The following is an 18,033-nucleotide window of genomic DNA, read 5'->3' on the forward strand; positions in this document are numbered from 1 at the left end:
CGTCCACCAGACGCAGAGGGCCATAGACACGGGTTCACAGGTAGATGCCGTGTTTCTTGACTTCCGCAGGGCGTTCGATACAGTTCCCCACAGTCGTTTAATGAACAAAGTAAGAGCACATGGACTATCAGACATATTATGTGATTGGATTGAGGAGTTCCTAGATAACAGAACGCAGCATTTCATTCTCAATGGAGAGAAGTCTTCCGGAGTACGAGTGATTTCAGGTGTGCCGCAGGGGAGTGTCGTAGGACCGTTGCTATTCACAATATAAATAAATGACCTGGTGCATGACATCGGAAGTTCACTGAGGCTTTTTGCAGATGATGCTGTTGTGTATCGAGAGGTTGTAACAATGGAAAATTGTACTGAAATGCAGGAGGATCTGCAGCGAATTGACGCATGGTGCAGGGGATGGCAATTGAATCTCAATGTAGACAAGTGTAATGTGCTGCGAATACATAGAAAGATAGATCCCTTATCATTTAGCTACAAAATAGCAGGTCAGCAACTGGAAGCAGTTAATTCCATAAATTATCTGGGAGTAGGCATTAGGAGTGATTTAAAATGGAATGATTATATAAAGTTGATCGTCGGTAAAGCAGATGCCAGACTGAGATTCATTCGAAGAATCCTAAGGAAATGCAATCCGAAAACAAAGGAAGTAGGTTACAGTACACTCGTTCGCCCACTGCTTGAATACTGCTCAGCGGTGTGGGATCCGTACCAGATAGGGTTGATAGAAGAGAAAGAGAAGATCCAACGGAGAGCAGCGCGCTTCGTTACAGGATCATTTAGTAATCGCGAAAGCGTTACGGAGATGATAGATAAACTCCAGAGGAAGACTCTACGGGAGAGACGCTCAGTAGCACGGTACGGGCTTTTGTTAAAGTTTCGAGAACATACCTTCACTGAGGAGTCAAGCAGTATATTGCTCCCTCCTACGTATATCTCGCGAAGAGACCATGAGGATAAAATGAGAGAGATTAGAGCCGACACAGAAGCATACCGACAATCCTTCTTTCCACGAACAATACGAGACTGGAATAGAAGGGAGAACCGATAGAGATACTCAAGGTACCCTCCTCCACACACCGTCAGGTGGCTTGCGGAGTATGGATGTAGATGTAGATATTCGTGCATTTGTTCAAATTTCCCCAGTGCCATTATTTTGCCGGCACGGTAGCTCATAGCTGAGCGTGTTCGGTCAGAGGGTTAGCTGCCCTCTGTAATACAAAAACTGAGTTAGTGGATCAACGATGAACTGAAACGGGTGTCTCGCGACGTCCGCCCCGAGCAAATACAATGAACGAAAACGAACAAAATGAGATCAGAAAAAAAAAGGTAGCTGAGTGGTCAGCGGAACAGAATGTCAATCTTAAATGCCCGGGTTCGATTCCCGGGTGGGTCGGAGGATTTTCTCCGCTCAGGGAATGGGTGTTGTGTTGTCTCAATCATCATCATTTCATCCCCATCGACGCGCAAGTCGCCGAAGTGGCGTCAAATCTAAAGACTTGCACCCGGCGAACGGTCTACCCGTAAGGCGGGTACCAGGTTGAGATCCATTGGGAGAGTGCTTAGAAAATGTAGTCCATCAACAAAGGAGGTGGCTTACAAAACACTCGTTCGACCTATACTTGAGTATTGCTCATCAGTGTGGGATCCGTACCGGATCGGGTTGACGGAAGAGATAGAGAAGATCCAAAGAAGAGTGGCGCGTTTCGTCACAGGGTTATTTGGTAACCGTGATAGCGTTACGGAGGTGTTTAATAAACTCAAGTGGCAGACTCTGCAAGAGAGGCGCTCTGCATCGCGGTGTAGCTTGCTCGCCAGGTTTCGAGAGGGTTCGTTTCTGGATGAGGTATCGAATATATTGCTTCCCCCTACTTATACCTCCCGAGGAGATCACGAATGTAAAATTAGAGAGATTAGAGCGCGCACGGAGGCTTTCCGGCAGTCGTTCTTCCCGCGAACCATACGCGACTGGAACAGGAAAAGGAGGTAATGACGCACCTAAAGTGGCCTCCGCCACACACCGTTGGGTGGCTTGCGGAATATAAATGTAGATGCAGATGTACCTGACGTGACGTCCTAGTCACACGATATTTATCTTCTTGCCCGCGCTTCCCCTATATTCCCTTCTTCGCCAATTCTGCATTGAAACTCTTCATTCCTTACCTTATCATTCCACCTAATTTTCAACATACGCTTGTAGCACCGTATCTCAAATGTTTCGATTCTGTTCTGTTCAGGTTTTCCCACAATGCTGTACTGCAAACGTGTATTCTCAGAAATTTCTTCCCCAAATTACGGCCACATTTCATACTAGTAGACTTTTCTCGGCCACATATGCCTCTTTTGCCCGTGCCCAGCAGTCGGGGAGAGAGGACCCTTCCGTAATCCTTTCACCCTGCGATATTCTAGAAGTGAAGCTCCAGCATTACTGTTGCTTTGATAATAGAGCTTCACCAATAATGCCCTTGTTTTGTTGAAGCTCATGTTCACACGTCACCAAGTGCACTGTGACTGGTCAGGTGTGTGGGACTGAATCACGATGACTGATCACAGCACCTGGTGGCCACAGTCGGAACTTGATGGTGGCGCTGTCACGCATGGAAATCATGCACCGCATACTCTGGACATTAATGCTACCAAGCTTGGTACTCGTACTGTAATTACTTTTCATGTTTTAACACGTTAAGTAGGGAAAGTTTAATTATAGCCACCCGGTACTTTCGTTACATGTAAATATGCAGTGCACATGTTGCTGCACGTCAAAGATCTTTCTAAAACACGTTGTTTTTTCGCTGTTCCATTGCGTAAAGTGCCGGTAATTTCTACGCCGGTGTAGAAAACCTTTACCATTCAAAGGAGCCGCGCGGGATTAGCCGAGCGGTCTAAGGCGCTGCAGTCATGGACTGTGCGGCTGGTCCCGGCGGAGGTTCGAGTCCTCCCTCGGGCATGGGTGTGTGTGTTTGTCCTTAGGATAATTTAGGTTAAGTAGTGTGTAAGCTTAGGGACTGATGAGCTTAGCAGTTAAGTTCGATAAGATATCACACACACACATTCAAAGGACTGATATGATGTAAAGCTGTGAGGGAAAGTATGCTGTCACTTGCCATTGGAAAAGTGTATTTTCGCCATGGGCAGAGTGTATTTTCACCTGGGAATCAATATATTCTTTCCAGAATGAGATTTTCACTCTGCAGCGGAGTGTGCGTTGATATGAAACTTCCTGGCAGATTAAAACTGTGTGCCGGACCGAGATTCGAACTCTGCACCTTTGCCTAGTACAGCACTTGCCCGCGAAAGGCAAAGGTCCCGAGTTCGAGTCTCGGTCCGGCACACAGTTTTAATCTGTCAGGAAGTTTCATATCAGCGCACACTCCACTGCAGAGTGAAAATCTCATTCTGGAAACATCCCCCAGGCTGTGGCTAAGCCATGTCTCCGCTATATCCTTTCTTTCAGGAGTGCTAGTTCTGCAAGGTTCCCAGGAGAGCTTCTGTAAAGTTTGGAAGGTAGGAGACGAGGTACTGGAAGATGTAAAGCTGTGAGTTCGTGGCGTGAGTCGTGCTTGGGTAGCTCAGTCGGTAGTAGAGTTGGACCACACGATTCTTTTTCCCGATTCGATTCATGATTCATTCTAGTCTGCGATGCCACGATTCTTACCGAATGCAAAACGTTCTACATCTTACTCACAGATGGCAGGATATGTCTAAAACTGTCAATGGGGTTAGAATCGAACTGTGTCATGATGAGATATGCCAGATATAGTTTATTTATGAGTAAACATGCATGACGTTACAAGTGGGATTCTCGATTTATACGTGTAATGCCCTAATTGTTGAAATGCCACGTTTGATTTAAAAAAAAAAATGGCTGTGAGCACTATGGGACTCAACTGCTGAGGTCATTAGTCCCCTAGAACTTAGAACTAGTTAAACCTAACGAACCTAAGGACATCACAAACATCCATGCCCGAGGCAGGATTCGAACCTGCGACCGTAGCGGTCTTGCGGTTCCAGACTGCAGCGCCTTTACCCGCACGGCCACTTCGGCCGGCCGTTTGATTTAATTGCATCTCTTCTTTTATTTCAGTATGCCAGGAAAGAGGAGTAGATTTCCGCGAAAGGTGGTGCAAAATTACGCGGTATGCCAGTTTGGTTGTGTGGCTTGAACGTATCTAACTACAGACGTCTCTTTTATAGTAACAAAGTCTAGCAGTGAGGCAGATGTGGTTTGGCTCATATCATCCTATGTTTTTCTATGCTAAGATGTCTTTCCAAGTCTACATCACCCTTGTAATTCATAAAGCAGCTGACAGCCCTCCCACACAGCAAATTTAGCTTAACTTTCATTTCTTCTAAATACAAAGCATAGATATTTTGCTTTTAATTTGTCTGAGAACTCGCCGCTGTCACTACTCTTTATGTGAGAAGACGACATTCTTCTAAAGTGTAGGATTAAAATCGTGTACAGCGACGTTACTTCACTAAAATTGAATATGAATCTGAACACGATAATATTCGAAAACTCGAACTTTAAATTATTAATTAAAAAGCTTTTGTTTAAAGACGGTATTACACGGCGATCCGCCAAGAAAGGTAATGGTTAGAGAGCCGTTATTCTCTCTATATAGGCTCTGTAATATTGGTCTAGTGCGACAGCCTTGGTGGAACTAACAGAATTAGCAAATTAGCAGTGAAGTAATGTCGCTGTATGCGATTGTATCCTACACTTTAGAAGTATGTTGTCTTCTCACATAAACAGTAGTGGCAGAAGCAAGTTCTTAGACAAATTAAAAGCAAAATACCTATGCTTTGTATTTCGACGAAACAAAAGTTAAGCTAAATTTGCAGTGTGTGAGGGCTGACGGTTGCTTTATTGTGAAATAGAAGGTGCTGTGGAATTGGAAAGAGCTCAGAAAAACGTAGGACGATACGAATCCGCGATGTGCACTATATAGGGATAGTAAATGGGAAATGCTTTTACGCTCGTTCCCGTCTGCCACCGCCAAATGTCAGCTTGGTTTTCGCGAGTAATATTATGGCCCACAAACTTCGTGTATTCGTTCCGAGCTTCCTTTGTTCACTAGAGTTGTGGCGATTCGTGAATGAGTCGTTCATTTGAACGACTCTAAATAAAGAATCGTAGGAATCGAATCGTGATACGGACGAATCGTCGTTCAAAAGAATCGTAAGAACGATTGCGTGTTTCCGAGTCGTGACGATTCCAAGTTCGGACGATTCATCGATTCTTAGTACGCTATGCTTCGAAGGCAACTTCCGAATGATGCCGAGTCGTGCCAAATGATTACGACCGCCAGATGGCAGTCAAGTGGAGGATGCGTGTGAGCAAAGGGAAGCTCGGAACGAATAACGAAGTTCGTGGGCCGTGATGTTACTCGCGAAAACCAAGCTGACACTTGGCGGTGTCGCCTTCTCACGTAAATAGTAGTGACAGCGGCAAGTTCTCAGAAAAATCAAAAAGCAAAATACCTATGCTTTGTATTTAGAAGAAATGAAAGTTAAGCTAAATTTGCTGTGTGGGAGGGCTGTCAGTTGCGTTGTGAATTACAAGGGTGATGTGGACTTGGAAAGACATCTTAGCACAGAAAAACATAGGATGATATGAGCCAAACCACATCTGCCTCACTGCTAGACTTTGTTACTATAAAAGAGACGTCTGTAGTTAGATACGTTCAAGCCACACAATCAAACTGGCATACCGCGTAATTTTGCACCACCTTTCGCGGAAATCTACTCCTCTTTCCTGGCATACTGAAACAAAACAATACATGCAATCAAATCAAACGTGACCTTTCAACAATTAAGGCATTACACGTATAAATCGAGAATAGCACTTGTGACGTCATATGCATGTTTACTCATAAATAAACTATATCTGGCATATCTCATCATGACACAGTTCGATTCTAGCCCCATTGACAGTTTTAGACATGTCCTGCCATCTGTGAGTAAGATATAGAACTTTTTGCATTCTGTAAGAATCGTGAACGAATCGTAGGAATCAATTCGCAATGTGATATTGAATCGTAGAAATCGAATCGTGAAAAAGAATCGTGTTGCCCAACTCTATTGTTCACACGCATCCTCCACTTGACTGCCATCTGGCGGTCGTAATCATTCGGCACGACTCGGCATGATTCGGAAGTTGCCTTCGAAGCATAGCGTACTAAGAATTGATGAATCGTCCGAACTTGGAATCGTCACGACTCGGAAACACGCAGTCGTTCTTACGATTCTTTTGAACGACGATTCGTCCATATCACGATTCGATTCTTACGATTCTTTATTTAGAGTCGTTCAAATGAACGACTCATTCACGAATCGCCACAACTCTAGTCGGTAGTGCACTTGCCCGCGAAAGGCAAAGGTCCCGAGTTCGAGTCTCGGTCCGGCACACAGTTTTAATCTGCCAGGAAGTTTCAGTATATTGTTTACCAGAAAATCCGGTAATTTTTTTCTTGCCAGTGTGCATACCCTGCGGGAACATTTTATCGATGTTTACAGTTCCTGTGGAATTACTCTGTAGCGCTGTGCAGCCTCAGGTGCCGACTGCGGCCCCACCCTGTGGTTGCAGCTGAGGAGCTGTCGGTGGTGAACCCCCCGGTCCGCCCGCCACCCGTGGAGCCCAGCTCGTGGCAGAAGCGGTCCGCCTCCAGTGTACCGGTGCCGGAGAGGTCGCAGGCCGCGCAGGAGGCGATAGACCGGGCGGCGGAAGCGGCGCCACAGCCTCAAGAGGACCAGCAGGAGGCGGGGCCGGTGAGTGCCGCTAATCTGCCGCCAGGCACCTCACAACAACAGCGGCTCCCTATTTCACTGTGACTCTTCACCTCTTCAGTAACTCTCCACCACTGCATCTGTTCATCGCCAACAGCCCATTTTCTGTAGGTCCTCCACAACTGGTTCTACATCTATACTCCGCAAGCCACACAACGGTGTGTAGCCGAGGGCACTTTACGTGCCACTGTCATTACCTCCCTTTCCTGTTCCAGTCGCGTATGGTTCGCGGGAAGAACGACTGCCGGAAAGCCTCCTTGCGCGCTCGAATCTCTCTAATTTTACATTCGTGATCTCCTCGGGAGCTATAAGTAGGGGGAAGCAATATATTCGATACCTCGTCCTTACCAGATAGCATCAACGGAGTGCATCGAGGAAGTTCGGAGAAGAGCAGCACGTTTTGTACTATCGAGAAACAGGGGAGAGAGGGTCACGGACATGATATAGGGTTTTGGGTCGACATCATTAAAACAAAGGCGTTTCTCGTCGCGGCGGGATGCCCAAGAAATTTCAAAACCAACTTTCTCCTCCGAATGCGGAAATATTTTGTTGACATCAAACTACATAGGGAGAAACGATCATTACAATACAATAAAGGAAATCTGAGCTCGCACGGGAAGACATAGGTGTTCGTTTTTTCCGCGCGCTTTTCGAGCATGGAATAACACAGAATTATTTTGAAAGTGATTCGATGAACCCTCTGCGAGATACGTAAGTATGATTTGTTAGAGTATCGATGTAGATGTAGAGATTCTGGTCGTGTGTAAATTACACCAGCGGAAAGACGCAATCAGACCTTCACTGTGCGATAACAGTAGTGGTGTTATGGATGACAGTGCCATTAAAGCACAGTTGCTAACCGTAGTTTTCTTATGTTTCTTCACCAAAGAAGACGAAGTAAATACTCCACAATTCGAATCAAGAACAACTGCCAACATGAGTGACTTAGAAAAAGGTATTCTCGGTGCAGCGAAACAACAATCACCTCCGGTCCAGATTGTATACTAGTCAGGTTCCTTTCACAGTATGCTGATACCATAGCTCCATTCTTAGGAATCATATGCAACCGCTCGCTCGTCGAAAGATCAGCACCTAAAGACTGGAAAGTTGCCCAAGTCACACCAATACCCAAGAAAGGAAATACGAGTAATCCGCTGAATTACAGACGAATATTGCTAATGTCGATGTCCAGTAGGATTTTGGAACATATTTGCGCTCGAAAATTGTGAATCACCTCGGGAAAAGAAATTGTTGACAAATAGCCAACACGTATTCAGAAAATATCACTCTTGTGAAACACTGCTAGTTGTTCTCACGACGCAATGAGTGCTGTCGACAGGGGATGTCAAACTGATTCCGTATTTGTAGATTTTCAGAAGGGTTTTGACTCTGTTCCTCTCAAGAGACAGCTTTTTACTCTAGGAATGCAGTTAACCATCTTCTGTTCCACAGAAAGGATAAGACCCCACCTTCAGAATGGAGTGGAATTTATAGGATATCCCGTGCTGCAGATTATGTGTAGGTCCATCAGACAGGGTTGTAACTACTAGACTGATTAAGGGTGAAGGGAGTTGGAAACAAACAGAAAGATTCCACCTTGGCTGAGCATGCACTGAATGAATGTCTACATCTACATTTATACTCCGCAAGCCACCCAACGGTGTGTGGCGGAGGGCACCTTATGTGCCACTGTCATTACCTCCCTTTCCTGTTCCAGTCGCGTATGGTTCGCGGGAAGAACGACTGCCGGAAAGCCTCCTTGCGCGCTCGAATCTCTCTAATTTTACATTCGTTATCTCCCCGGGAGGTATAAGTAGGGGGAAGCAATATATTCGATACCTCATCCAGAAACGCACCCTCTCGAAACCTGGCGAGCAAGCTACACCGCGATGCAGAGCGCCTCTCTTGCAGAGTCTGCCACTTGAGTTTGCTAAACATCTCCGTAACGCTATCACGGTTACCAAATAACCCTGTGACGAAACGCGCCGCTCTTCTTTGGATCTTCTCTACCTCCTCCGTCAACCCGACCTGGTACGGATCCCACACTGGTGAGCAATACTCAAGTACAGGTCGAACGAGTGTTTTGTAAGCCACCTCCTTTGTTGATGGACTACATTTTCTAAGGACTCTCCCAATGAATCTCAACCTGGCACCCGCCTTACCAACAATTAATTTTATATGATCATTCCATTTCAAATCGTTCCGCACGCATACTCCCAGATATTTTACGGAAGTAACTGCTACCAGTGTTTGTTCCGCTATCATATAATCATACGATAAAGGATCCTTCTTTCTATGTATTCGCAATACATTACATTTGTCTATGTGAAGCGTCAGTTGCCACTCCCTGCACCAAGTACCTATCCGCTGCAGATCTTCTTGCGTTTCGCTGCATTTTTCTAATGCTGCAACTTCTCTGTATACTACAGCATCGTCCGCGAAAAGCCGCATGGAACTTCCGACACTATCTACTAGGTCATTTACATATATTGTGAAAAGTAATGGTCCCATAACACTCCCCTGTGGCACGCCAGAGGTTACGTTAACGTCTGTAAACGTCTCTCCATTGAGAACAAAATGCTGTGTTCTGTTTGCTAAAAACTCTTCAATCCAGCCACACAGCTGGTGTGATATTCCGTAGGCTCTTACTTTGTTTATCAGGCCACAGTGCGGAACTGTCCCAGTAGACGCTGCACTCTATGACGCTATCAATTTCTAACTAATATGGTTTCGGCTACTTCCGTATCACTCGCCCATACCACATGCCCTGCCCATCTCAATCTGGCTAATTTCATTGTTCTTCTGAGACAGGTGTGGCCAAGAATTCGACTCTAAAGCTGTGCCCTGCCATGAGTGCCAAAGCGATCAGCCTGGCTGTACATCCCCCGCCCCCACCCCCCATCTCATCACACTGAGTGTAACAAAGGGGAAGAAGGGAAAACTGCGAATGCGCCACACTTAAATGACATGGGAGTCGCACTGTATAGGACTTTGTTTTATATTTCACATTTCTCCACAACATAGGTAAAAAACAAGACAAATTTTCAGTATTATTTAATTATTTTTGTCGAATAATATAATTTTTATCTGGTACAAACTGTTGGCATATGGGCAGGCACTGACAGTTTCACAGATTTGCGCACTCAGTTTGCCAAGTAATCGCGGCATTTAGTTTCATAAACAAAACGGAATGAACATTATAATGAGTATACAGCATGGATTGAGAGTAAATCGAAGAAAGACGAAGGTAATGAGGAGTAGTAGAAATGATAACAGCGAGAAACGTTGAGTTAGGAGATGCAACGGGGCTGCTAAAAAGACTGCCTAGATTATGCTTGTGTGTCGAATTCTGGGGTATTGCTGCGCCTTATGGGGTATTTAGCAGACAGGATTGTCGCATTATACTGAAAGCCTAAGGAAAGGCAGTTATTTTTGTATTACCACGAAATAAGGGAGGGAGGGAGGGAGGGAGAGAGAGAGAGAGAGAGAGAGAGAGAGAGAGAGAGAGAGAGAGAGTCATGGAAGTGATACTCGAGTTGGGCTGGCAGTCATTAGAACAACAGCGTGTTTTGTTTCGACGAAATATTTTCACGAAATATCAGTCACCAAGTTTCTCCTCCGAACGCAAAAATATTTTGTTGGCTGCTGTGTGCATAGGGAGAAATGATTGTCACAATAAAGTAACAGAAATGGAAGTTTCCACGGAAAGATTCAGATCTCTATTTTTCCTTCGTGCTCTTCGAGAGTGGAACTGTAGAGAAATACTCGAAGTGGTTCTATGTATCATTGTCAAACAGTCAAGGGTGTATCATTGCCAAACAGTTAAGCGTGAATGGTGGAGTAAGGATATAGATGTATTCGTAGTTTTGAACTATACCGTAGGAGCAGTTAGGTCTACTACTATGAGGGGCACTGAAATGAAAACCGAACCTCTGCCACAACGCCACATGGAGTCGTTGCATTCAAAGGTAATCACCACACACCCTAAGTCATTTATCGCACTGGGAGACGATACGATGAATTTCTGTTTCGTAGAACGCGACAGGCTGCTGACGGATCCACAACCGCAGTCAACGTACTCTGCCCCGTCCGGCTGAAACAGACATCCACGCGTGTCTTTCGGCAGGTCGTCAGAGATGTGAAATCACACGGTGAAAGATCAGGGGCATACTGAAGATACTGCAGTGTTTCCCTACCAAATCGCCGAAGGTAGCCGTTTTGCGATTCACCGTCTGGGGATGGACGTTATCTTTCAACGGGATGCTTTCGTCCAACAGCAGTCCTGGTCGTTTCGACTTTATGACACGTCGCAGTTTCTCTGAAGTGTCTTCATAGCGCTGTGCGTTGACTGTGGTTCCAAGCCTGACGAACTCGACGAGCACAGGGTCCCTGCAGTCGAAGGAAGAGGGCATCACGACGTAACCCGAATTCGTACGAAGAGGTTTGTATTTCTTTGGCTGAGGATATGTATGATATTCCAGCCGTCGGCTTTGCCGTTTGCCCTCGGGCTGTCGCACGGAATCACCCTGTTGCACGATAACGCCCGCCCCCACACTGCCAATCGGACGAAGGCAACACTTCCAAGATGCTCTTCCAGGCAGGTGCAAATATGAAAGTGCACCACAGAGAATAATAAACGCTAAAATGATGATTTGGCCCTGTCTGACTACCCCCTGAAGAAGATCTTAGGATCTCTTAATTCTATAAATTACTATATAAACATAAATGAATGATGAAGGCAACTAAAACTACAAAATGATAAAAGTTGTTCAATATATATTTATTATAGATTAAATTCAACCCTTGAAGTACAATTGTCTATATTTCCTAACTAGAATTATTTATCAATTGCCCACCTCTGCCCCTTATTATGACTGCGCGGTCTAATATCACTAACGTAAAATGACTGACATCGTCTACGTACCAAACTCTAGAAGACACTACTTTCGAACATGATCTACGGTGGTGTGGAACCGCAGTGGAAATAAACTAAAGTGATCACAGCTGTTTAGCTTTTATAGCCCTAATAAGCCGAAGCAATTTGCGATATCACCGTATGTACTGCGTCTGGTGCGTCAGGCTGCTGGTTCTCAAACACATCTGCGTCGATGGAAGAACTCCAGCCACAAATAAACTCTTTCAAACACTAGGACGGCAGAAGACGATCCTCTGACTAATACGCTCTAATACGGTCTTCTCCTTCCTGTGTTCTGCAGACGAGAAACGTTAACTCGCAGCCACAAGGACGGAGTTCAGATAACGTCTCAACGTAAGTATAGGCAGTAGTAGTTCCCTCAATTACTGAACGCTGCGTACTCAGCGCCGACTTCCAACCCGGAGGTGAAGTCCAGAATCGTATAGGTTCGCAACTATAAACTCTCCTCAGAGCAAAGACAGCAAGTCCGTCTGCACCAACAAAGTTGATATCGAGCGACCGTCACACGCGGGCGTTCACAACGGAAGTCCACCTCTCTTCACCGCCTGCTTCCCAGCAACGCTCGGCTCCCCACCATCGTAATTCCAAAAACGAATCATATTCCCGAAACCACGGAATATTCTCCCTCTCTACAGATTCTTCCGAACGCCGACCAACCATATTTTAGTCTTTTGCCGTCCAGCGCGGAAAGTTTGCGAGGAAAAACCTACGCTGGTACAATGGTACGCTTCTGAGTAAAAATCCTTCGAAATAACCCAGCTTGAGTGGTTTCCGAGCTGCCCCTTCTTCATTCCTCTCACCTGCGTCCAAGGTTTGCAGAGTTCCCGGTTATCCTTCCGGCCCTACCACAATACGGCCTGCCGTCACCCTGTTGTGCTCCAGAGCTCAGGTGCCACGACGTCCGTCTGGCTTCTTCCTGTGTTTAAGCAGGACCAACACAGCGGTGAGGGCCTTCCACCCAGAGCTCGAGTTCTGCCTGCCGTTTCATCTCCACTGACGTTGCAACCTCTACTAGTATAGGCAATCATTCATTACGCCGTTCTGGTAATAACGACAATCCGTCACCTTTCATGCAATAAGCGTTAACAATTATTTACAAGGCGTAAGTGACAATGTCAGTCTCCTTTAAATATTCATACACTCCTGGAAATGGAAAAAAGAACACATTGACACCGGTGTGTCAGACCCACCATACTTGCTCCGGACACTGCGAGAGGGCTGTACAAGCAATGATCACACGCACGGCACAGCGGACACACCAGGAACCGCGGTGTTGGCCGTCGAATGGCGCTAGCTGCGCAGCATTTGTGCGCCGCCGCCGTCAGTGTCAGCCAGTTTGCCGTGGCATACGGAGCTCCATCGCAGTCTTTAACACTGATAGCATTCCGCGACAGCGTGGACGTGAACCGTATGTGCAGCTGACGGACTTTGAGCGAGGGCGTATAGTGGGCATGCGGGAGGCCGGGTGGACGTACCGCCGAATTGCTCAACACGTGGGGCGTGAGGTCTCCACAGTACATCGATGTTGTCGCCAGTGGTCGGCGGAAGGTGCACGTGCCCGTCGACCTGGGACCGGACCGCAGCGACGCACGGATGCACGCCAAGACCGTAGGATCCTACGCAGTGCCGTAGGGGACCGCACCGCCACTTCCCAGCAAATTAGGGACACTGTTGCTCCTGGGGTATCGGCGAGGACCATTCGCAACCGTCTCCATGAAGCTGGGCTACGGTCCCGCACACCGTTAGGCCGTCTTCCGCTCACGCCCCAACATCGTGCAGCCCGCCTCCAGTGGTGTCGCGACAGGCGTGAATGGAGGGACGAATGGAGACGTGTCGTCTTCAGCGATGAGAGTCGCTTCTGCCTTGGTGCCAATGATGGTCGTATGCGTGTTTGGCGCCGTGCAGGTGAGCGCCACAATCAGGACTGCATACGACCGAGGCACACAGGGCCATCACCCGGCATCATGGTGTGGGGAGCGATCTCCTACACTGGCCGTACACCACTGGTGATCGTCGAGGGGACACTGAATAGTGCACGGTACATCCAAACCGTCATCGAACCCATCGTTCTACCATTCCTAGACCGGCAAGGGAACTTGCTGTTCCAACAGGACAATGCACGTCCGCATGTATCCCGTGCCACCCAACGTGCTCTAGAAGGTGTAAGTCAACTACCCTGGCCAGCAAGATCTCCGGATCTGTCCCCCATTGAGCATGTTTGGGACTGGATGAAGCGTCGTCTCACGCGGTCTGCACGTCCAGCACGTACGCTGGTCCAACTGAGGCGCCAGGTGGAAATGGCATGGCAAGCCGTTCCACAGGACTACATCCAGCATCTCTACGATCGTCTCCATGGGAGAATAGCAGCCTGCATTGCTGCGAAAGGTGGATATACACTGTACTAGTGCCGACATTGTGCATGCTCTGTTGCCTGTGTCTATGTGCCTGTGGTTCTGTCAGTGTGATCATGTGATGTATCTGACCCCAGGAATGTGTCAATAAAGTTTCCCCTTCCTGGGACAATGAATTCACGGTGTTCTTATTTCAATTTCCAGGAGTGTATATACGATGTACAACCTATCAAATGATACCTAATTGTGGTTGTAGTTCATGGCCAAGTATGTGCATGAGTACTTGTAAGGTGTGAAATTATAGCCACCTTACACACTTAAGCGATTTGGCCGGGGCACACTGCAACATCCTTCACACAACTCAGATCTGTCACTGTGTGATTTCCACACCTTTTGCGACCTGAAGAAAAACACGCGTGCACGACGATTTCAGTCGGACGAGGAAAAGCAAGAGTGAGTGCAGTATGAATCCGTCAGCGATTGGTCGTGTTATATCCCAGTGGGATAAATGTCTTACTGTGTGCGGGGATTACTTTTGAATGTAAGCACTCAACGGTGCCGTTGTGGAAAGTGTTCGGTTTCATTTGAATGCCTCTCATGTCACACACATTATTCACTGGCTGAAAACTGTTCGTGTCAGACAATCGTGTCTGCATAGCAAACTGAGTTTCCTGCGTGTCTCGGGAGTTCATTTCTGAGACTAGGCCTCGTAACTGTATACAGGGTGTACACAAAGTCCGGGAACAATTCCAGTTATTTATTGCACAAGAACTGAACATTGTACAGATGTCATACATATTGCATTTTTAAGAGAAACTCTGAAAGTTTTTTTTTTAGAAACATTCGATATGGAACCATGAGCGACCCGGCAGACGTCAATACGGTAATCGAATTCTTGCCATACCCGTCCCAGCATGGCATCATCGACTGTGGCAGTCGCTTCCCGTATTCTCTCCCAGAGCTCTGCTACATCACGTGGTAGAGGCGGTACGTACATCAGATCTTCAATGTGCCCCTACAGAAAGAAGTCACACGGAGTGAGATCTGGTGATTGGGGAGGCCGTTTCATAAAACAGCTGTCCCCTTCTGTAGCACAGCCGATCCATCGATTCGGCAGCTCTGTGTTCAGGTACCCAAGAACTTCACGATGAAAATGGGGTGGAGCCCCATCCTGCTGAAAGACGAACAGAGAATACGATTGCATTTGAGGCATCAGCCATTGCTGCAACATGTCCAAGTAGGACTATCCAGTGACAGTGCTCTTGGCGAAGAAGAATGGCCCGTAAAGTTTTCGACCTGACAAGGCACGAAAAACATATACCTTTGGGAAGTCACGCTCAAATTCAGTGCATTCGTGTGGATGCTTTGTGCCCCAGATTCGACAATCATGCCCGTTCACTTTCCCATTAGTGTGAAAAGTGGCTTCGTCGCTAAAAATTAAGCGATCAACAATGTCATCCACATCCTCATTCAGTTGTCGCAACTGCAAACAAAACTCAAAACGCTTGGCTTTGTCGTAGTCATTGAGCTTCTGCACTAGCTCCAATTTGAATGGTTTCGTAGACAGCTTCTGGCGCAGGACTTTCCACACTGTCATTGGAGCCATTTCGAGTTCACGGGATGCTCGACGCACCGATTTCTTTGGACTCCTCATGAATGTCTCTCGTACGCGCTCCACATTCACTTCACTCACACTGGGACGCCCGCTTCTCTTCGCCGGGCGCAAGCAACCCGTCGGAACGAATTTGTTATGCCAGTGATAAATACACGTCCTTGTTGGTGGCTTCTTACCGTACTTGGTTCTAAACATCCGTTGGACAGCTGTAGCACACTTGTTTTTGTCGAACTCCGACACACAGTAAGCTCGCTCCGCACCTGAACTCGCCATGTTTGCGAATAGCGCTGACTATCGGCAAATTACCAAACTACGCTGAGGCGGTGTACATGAAAAAAACTTTCAGGGTTTCTCTTCAAAATGACAGATGTGTAATATCTGTACAATGTTTGGTTCTTGTGCAATAAATAATTGAAAATGTTCCCGGACTTAATGTACACTGTACAGGGTGATTCAAAAAGAATACCACAACTTTAAAAATGTGTATTTAATGAAAGAAACATAATATAACCTTCTGTTATACATCATTACAAAGAGTATTTAAAAAGGGTTTTTTTCACTAAAAAACAAGTTCCGAGATGTTCAATATGGCCCCCTCCAGACACTCGAGCAATATCAACCCGATACTCCAATTCGTTCCACACTCTCTGTAGCATATCTGGCATAACAGTTTGGATAGCTGCTGTTATTTCTCTTTTCAAATCATCAATGGTGGCTGGGAGAGGTGGCCGAAACACCATATCCTTAACATACCCCCATAAGAAAAAATCGCAGGGGGTAAGATCAGGGCTTCTTGGAGGCCAGTGATGAAGTGCTCTGTCACGGGCTGCCTGGCGGCCGATCCATCGCCTCGGGTAGTTGACGTTCAGGTTTATACCAACGTTTAATACACCACCTATCAGGAGGTTTAACACCATACTTCGTTCGAAATGCACTCTGAACAACTGTCGTCGATTCACTTCTGCCGTACTCAATAACACAAAAAGCTTTCTGTTGAGCGGTCGCCATCTTAGCATCAACTGACGCTGACGCCTAGTCAACAGCGCCTCAAGCGAACAAATGTACAACTAAATGAAACTTTATAGCTCCCTTAATTCGCCGACAGATAGTGCTTAGCTCTGCCTTTTGTCGTTGCAGAGTTTTAAATTCCTAAAGTTGTGGTATTCTTTTTGAATCACCCTGTATTTCTGCTTCTTCCTGACGCACAGGTTGTCTTCGGTGTTCTGTCAACAGGTCCAGACCTCCCTGAGCGTGAATCCTGGTGGCGTCATCCACATGTCCGACTTCAACGAGCTTTCCTGATCCTGATCCTAATCCTTCTCCTGCAACGGTCCTGCTGCCAGCATCGCGACAGCTTGTCTCGACGAGCTGTTGCAGTACTTTCAGCGCACATCACTGGAAGGCGGCGATGAGAAATTTGTCTGCGATGTCCGGATTTGTGAGGCTATCTGCTGCTTGGCGGAATATGGCGGCTATGAAGAAAATATTGAGACATTTATATCTCGTTATCGATGTGTGTACTCAATCATAAATTCTAAACACTTTGAAGAAATCAATTTCCGCTTGTGGCTACAACTCAGTCGAATAAAGGAAGCTCCTAGATCATCAATCTGTCATTAAAAGAAGCCAATCATAGTATAAAGGTACAAGGCGTGTTCGAAGAGTAACAAGTACTTTGTGACTTCTCATACTGTATTAATTCGTCATTTGTGTGGCCACATTGTTCGTAGTTGCTTTGCAATTCCAGAGGATATCTTCGTTCCGTCGTTACAACTACAACAAAATGCTTGCTCTCTTTTTTTTCCCACCAGACGCGTTACGCTTTCTCGACGTAAAGCATCATCAGTGGTCTGCAATTAAAGATATTTACAATCTGATTTCTTTTTAAGATTGAAAAAGAGTTTAACAATATGCCGGTTTTTACTTACGGTGATTTCTGCTTGGTTTCTCGCGTACGTCAGAAAATGCCGTCATCTAGCACGTCTTTGGTTTCTTTCTTCATGAGACACTGCTACTTGTAGCCTATTTTTACGTTGCTCTGCAAAACTTTGCATTTCTTCTATTTTACACTATTTACTGTTGATTTTTACACTTCTAAGTGAGTATTGTGTTTTGTAGTGTAAAAGAACCAACATATTGTTAAGAAACTGTTTTCAATCTTAAAAAGAAATCAGATAGTAAATCTTTTTAATTAAAGACCACTGATCATGCTTTACCTCAATAAAGCGAAACGCATCTGGTGGAAAAAAAAAAAGAAAAAACAAAACAAACTCATTCTTGCAGCTGCAGCGACGGAATGAAAATACTCTCGGGAATTTTATTAATTT

At 46.1% G+C, this 18,033-nt stretch overlaps 1 protein-coding gene across 1 annotated transcript in view; it reads left to right on the forward strand.

The window, feature by feature from the left end:
- LOC126209845 (protein Flattop) overlaps nucleotides 1-6,849 on the forward strand; it is a 189,503-nt gene extending 182,654 nt beyond the window's left edge. The window contains exon 3 of the mRNA XM_049938973.1: nucleotides 6,535-6,849. Coding sequence (XP_049794930.1) covers nucleotides 6,535-6,849 — 315 coding nt within the window. The remainder of the gene's footprint in view (nucleotides 1-6,534) is intronic.
- The last annotated feature ends 11,184 nt before the right edge of the window (nucleotides 6,850-18,033 follow it).

Source organism: Schistocerca nitens, chromosome 10 (genome assembly GCF_023898315.1).
Source record: "Schistocerca nitens isolate TAMUIC-IGC-003100 chromosome 10, iqSchNite1.1, whole genome shotgun sequence".
Taxonomy (NCBI): Eukaryota; Metazoa; Arthropoda; class Insecta; order Orthoptera; family Acrididae; genus Schistocerca; species Schistocerca nitens.